Source organism: Nanorana parkeri, unplaced genomic scaffold (genome assembly GCF_000935625.1).
Source record: "Nanorana parkeri isolate BGI_ZX_2015 unplaced genomic scaffold, ASM93562v1 scaffold133, whole genome shotgun sequence".
Lineage (NCBI taxonomy): Eukaryota > Metazoa > Chordata > Amphibia > Anura > Dicroglossidae > Nanorana > Nanorana parkeri.
This window is the reverse complement of record NW_017306401.1, coordinates 2,117,698-2,123,177: the sequence shown is the minus strand read 5'-3', so window position 1 is coordinate 2,123,177 and position 5,480 is coordinate 2,117,698. Positions and strand designations below refer to the sequence as shown.

Here is a 5,480-nt window from a genome sequence, read left to right as displayed (position 1 = left end):
CGAATACAATAGAATGTAGCAGGAGATAACAAGAACACAAATAGAAAGAACAAAGGCAGCGAGTATAAGTGGCAATGATGCCCCCAATCAGGATTCTTAATCTCCCTTAAATAGGAGCTAAGGTCCACTCCTCAAATTGATAGGCAGAAAAACCAACCCAGTATACTACAGACAAACTAACCTTATAAACACGCCACGAAGAAGTATACACATCTGTAGTGTGTTCCCTCCCAGCATGATCTATTGGTGGGATCTAGACACCTTTGTAGTGTGTACACACCCAGCAGGTGTGTTGTGCAAAGCCCTGCATGAATTGCAAGGTGATGTTGTGTAAATTAGCTCTACATTGTGTTTCTTGCGTTGATGAATGCAGGAATGTAAATGCATGAGCTAACCATTTTTGTCTAAACTGTGAAGCAGCATTATATATGCATAATGTGCATGATTTTTCCATATATGGCATTAGTGGAAATATGCTTTTAGAGACTTTTTGGTTGATAAATATGTTTTGCTGTGTAAAAATCACACGCACTTAGTGCGTGCGTGTGTTTAGGTTAGTAAATCAACCCCACTGTGTCTATCGTTCCAAAAATTTGAGCGGGTATGTACGTAAATGTGAGTGCTCTGGAGAAGCAAGCAAGAAGTTCAATTTATATGTGGCCCTGAAGTCCAGGGGGTCGGGTGGCTGGGATAGCATGAGGAAAGTCCAAACCTGGTCAAGGACATCAGTTAGAGTCTGCTCTCCAATGAGCACTGAGGTGCTATGTTAAGCCTTACATTTCATAAATAGCTCAATATTCCGCCCTAAAGAAAAAATTGTTCTAATAAAACCAAGTATTATATATTGAGGTGTGCGAGTAGCAATTTTTGTATCTTTTTGTAGAGAGAAGGGCCAGATGGAGAAGGTATTTTGTTGGATCTGTTCCTAGTTGAATTCCAGTAAGATTACCAGTGATCTCACACCTTTTCACCCAATATCTGTAGTTTCGGCCAACTCCAAAATATGTGGAGCATGGAACCCTCATGTTCCAAGCACAGCCAGGAGAGGGGCGTTCACTGAGGAGAGATTTTGTGTTGGAGTATCTTAACATTCAGCCATTTCTACTGAGTTTAGTTCAGTCCTCACAGTGCCGTGCCCCCCACTACACACTAATTCATACTTACTCCAACCAAAAAATACCCACTGCCTACATTTCCTCTTACACTTTACTACAGTTAGAATTACTGGCACTTTTGTTAGCAAGGCATATAAAAGGTAACAGCACACTTTTTAGTAACTTGTGTAATTATTTTGAGTCCAACTGAACTTTACATCAACTCGGAAAATGTGTGGCGTAGTCTTCTGTAGACTGGATCCCAATGCCACTGAACCCATGCTTCATTGCCCTTGGCTTAAAGCAGGGTTCTGGCTCTGGAGGAGGAAGAGCAGATGGAGCAGAGGGCAATGGGCCCAGAAGGAGGGATGTGCTGGCAGAGATAGAAGACTTCTGTCTACATTACACCAGCACCTGATGTCACTCCTGACTCTCAATGCCTAATGCACATCAGCCATCTTCAGGGTCTTCATCAGATGCTGGCATACTGTAGTAATTAGGTCTGATCTAGAAGATGTGTTTTTAAGAGCCGATGTTTTAATGTGTTGCTCCTAATAATGGGCTGCTGATTTCATTGTATTACCTCATTAGCAATACTGGGCCATTATTTTTGCACTGAAACTAAAGCCGTATTTCCGCACACTTCAGAGTGTGCATCTCAGGGACCACCGTTGGGTAATAGTTGGCACTTCTGACTTGTAGCGCTGATAGTCCCTGGTTCAAATCCTGGCCAGGACAATATAAAAACGGAGAAGTTCCGGTATCAGAGCATTTGGGCAAGTACGGGTACTCACCCAAATACTCGGTATCGACACCGATACTAGTATTGGTCTCGGTGCATCTCTAATTAACATAACAAATAAAATGACTCGAACATGGTTGTGGATGTCCCACGTGACTTTGTGGTACATGATGGCAGTCCCATTTGTCTGTGCATGTGTCAGTAAGTGACCTATGGACCTTTAAACACAATGAACCATTTTCGACCGCAGGCTGACTAAAAGACCAACACAGTTTTTGCATACTAAAATATTTATTTCCGATATTTTAAATTAGCAGGAATGTTTATGTTTTGCATTGCTGAGTTGCATGATAAAACTAGACAAAAAACATTACACAACTGTGTAACCAAAGAACCTTATATTGCAGCATGATTGATTATCTGTTTCATGATGGTAAATTATTAAAGCAGTCCACCAATAACCTTTTCTGGTCATCTGTAATATAAAGTGTAAACATAATTAAATCCACAGTACATTGAATGTAATGGCTTTTTGTGTAGTTGTATAACTATGCTAGAATACGGTGTTAAGTTTTAAGATATATCAGCAATTTTTACTCTACAAAACGGATTTCTGTGCAAATCACTTGATAGTACAATTTACTATGAGTTAATATGCCTTTCTAAAATAGTACCGCATTTAAAAAGGAGAACTATGAGGTGAGTGCTTTTCACTCACCTTATAGTTCAAGCCGACCTGTGACAATGAGACTGTCACAGGTCGGCTCAGTAGATCGGGAGGTGAGCGAATACATACCGGGTTCGCTCGCCTCTCGATCCTGTCACGGCTCTCTGCCGTGACAGGGGGAGGGGCTGGATTCCCCTCTCCGATCTGCCAGCGCTGACTGGCGGAACGGACGGGGGAGGGGGCGGGTACAGCTGGCTCTGCCTCTAGATAGGCAGAGCCAGCTGTCACTCACGCAGCTGGGCGGATCCCGTCATCTAAGTCGGGATCCGCTCCGGCTGCGGCGTCTCAGTATACCGCGAGCTGTAGCTCACGGTATACTGAGCTTAGGGTAACGGGAGGACGCTAGTTTGTGTCCTCCCGTTACCCTAAGGAGAACTATGGGGAAAAACACTGACCCCATAGTTCCCCTTTAAATCTGCTTTCCATAACTACATTACTTTTCATACAATATAAACTATGGTCAACATAGTGTTGAAGAACCGCTCAGGCTGATCTCCTGGATCAACAAAGGTCTCTGTGAAGGGATGATTGAAAAAATACATTCTTTTTCTTTTCTGGTAGATTCAAATGTGTTTTTTTTTGTTTTGTTTTTTATATATGGGCACTTTTAAATATGTGGGGTGGATATTCAACTTTTTAGAATTCATTTTTCTCTACTGTAAGAGATCATTCAGAGCATTTGCCAATGTACCAAAACTTCAGTATGCAGCAATGCAATTGCTTTTGGTCCCATTCTAAATTATGAGTGCTGGCAAATGTGTTTACAATCATTAGTGCAAATTTCAAAAGGGAGTAAGTTACATTTCACAAAAATGTTCTATAAATATAATGGGGTCATTGTCTTGACAGAAGTTGTATATATTGGAGTTTCTGGTATGCACGATACTAATACAATCACTTCCTTTACAAAAGTTGTACAAAAAGTATCATGTTACCAAATGAAATGTTCTAACTCCATAACCAGCCACAATTAGGGTGAGCACATCCTTTTATACTGAACTCAGACTAAGCCAGAAAAATGTGGCAGTACAAACATATAAATGGTCAGCAATATGAACTCTGCTGGGAAAATTGCACACAGCTTGCTGGTGAGATCAGTGAGCCACAAATTAACCACAATGTTGCTGCGTGCAAAAACATTTTTTTCAAATATTAGAAGTTGCCCAAAACAATTTACTTTATCTGGAACAGAAGCAGGCTTTTCATGCATACATTTTTTCGAATTGAATGCTAATGTATATTAAAACACAAAATTATTGTGCCACTCTTTGCCTAGATCAAATAAAATGTCATACTTGAGTAACAAAAATTATAGTAAATTAATTACAGAGACTTTAAAAAGATGATAATGGAGCCAGAGGAGAAACATTTTCACCAACTTGACACTAATAACTATTTGCAACCATTGTTTAGTCTATTGTCCATTTTCCCTTTTTTGTAAATGCTTACATTTGCCATGACATGCAACGGACTGAACCCTAAGAAATATAACCTTGTCTGCTTAATCTAGGCCTAGAAGACTGAGATACCACTGCAAAAGGTGTTTAATGATTTAGAATTCTAACAAAATGCACCTCATACTATAATAAATCTTATTCTAGATCACGGTTTGTCTACCTAAATAGAATGATCCACTTTATTAGATGTTATGCACAATGCCTATATTATGTTCTAGGTGTCTTCAGAAACACATGCAATTTGCCTTGAAACTATAGGACACCAAGATAAGTAGTAACATTTCAGGAAAAAAACAAAAACACTGCAAAGCCTAGTAAGAACAATCTTTCAGTTTACACAAATGTCTTCAATAAAGCCATGATTTTGGAGTTCATCAAATCATGATAAATTACAGAAACATCAAACTTAAAATATAATTAGATATTTATCTTCATATTTCACACCAGTTTCTTCAAACTGGATAACGTATAAGCTGTTAAATAAATAAAGAAACACCACAAAAGACTGAACAAAATATAATCCATTATTAAACCCTGCTTGGGTTTTCATCATCTTCTTTATGGGAATCCTCAATGCCTCGTGCAAACAGTCTGATAAGTTGACAGTGGACCCTGGAAACCAAAAGGGGAAAAAAAAAAATGATTTGCATGTGTAAATTTATCAAAACAGTAAAAAAAAAACAAAAAAAAAAAAAACTTTGCTATAATTGGATATCCAAAAAACGTTGAATATCACGCACCATAAACTTCAAAACCTAAAAATGTGACTAGCTGGTAATAAAATGCATGCGATTGCCATTTTGTTTCCTATGAATTTAACCACTTCAAGACCAGGCGTTTAGACCCACTTCCTGGCCAGGCCATTTTTCAGTGTTCAGCGCTGTGGTACTTTGACTGACATTTATTCCATCATGCAACGCTGTACTGAAATTAATTTTATACGATTTTTTGGGGACAGATAGAGCTTTCTTTTGGTGACATTTATTCACCACTGGGGTTTTTATTTTTTACTATAATTAGGAAAAATTACAGAAAATGTAAAAAAAAATGTTTTTTACATGGTTACGAAACATTTATTATTACCCAGTTTTTTGGTAAAATATAAAAGATAGGGTCACGTCGGGTAAATAGACACCAAACATGTCAAGCTTTAAAATTGCGCGCATCCCGCGAAATCGCAGAAAACTACCATACCCAAAATTGGCCATAGGCGACGCTTTAAAAGCTTTTACCGTTCATCAGTTTAGTGTTATCAGTGATTGATGGCCCTAGACTTATTGCTCTCACTCCGAAGTTCGCAGCGATATGTGACATGTGCGGCGTAATGGGCGCAATCGTCTTTTTTGCACGTATGCGCCCACGACGGGTGTGTGCATGTATGTATGTATGTATGTATGTATGTATGGGGGCGTTTACATTTTTTTTAAATTCTTTTTTATGTGTAACTTTTTTTGGGGGGG

General features: G+C 38.9%; 1 protein-coding gene across 1 annotated transcript in view; it reads right to left on the bottom strand.

Annotated features, from left to right (window-relative positions):
* Positions 1 to 4,135: 4,135 nt before the first annotated feature.
* Positions 4,136 to 5,480, bottom strand: part of CERK (ceramide kinase) — a 70,364-nt gene continuing 69,019 nt past the window's right edge. The window contains exon 15 of the mRNA XM_018553895.1: positions 4,136 to 4,632. Within this exon, the coding sequence (XP_018409397.1) occupies positions 4,548 to 4,632 (85 nt within the window). The 3' untranslated portion in view covers positions 4,136 to 4,547. The remainder of the gene's footprint in view (positions 4,633 to 5,480) is intronic.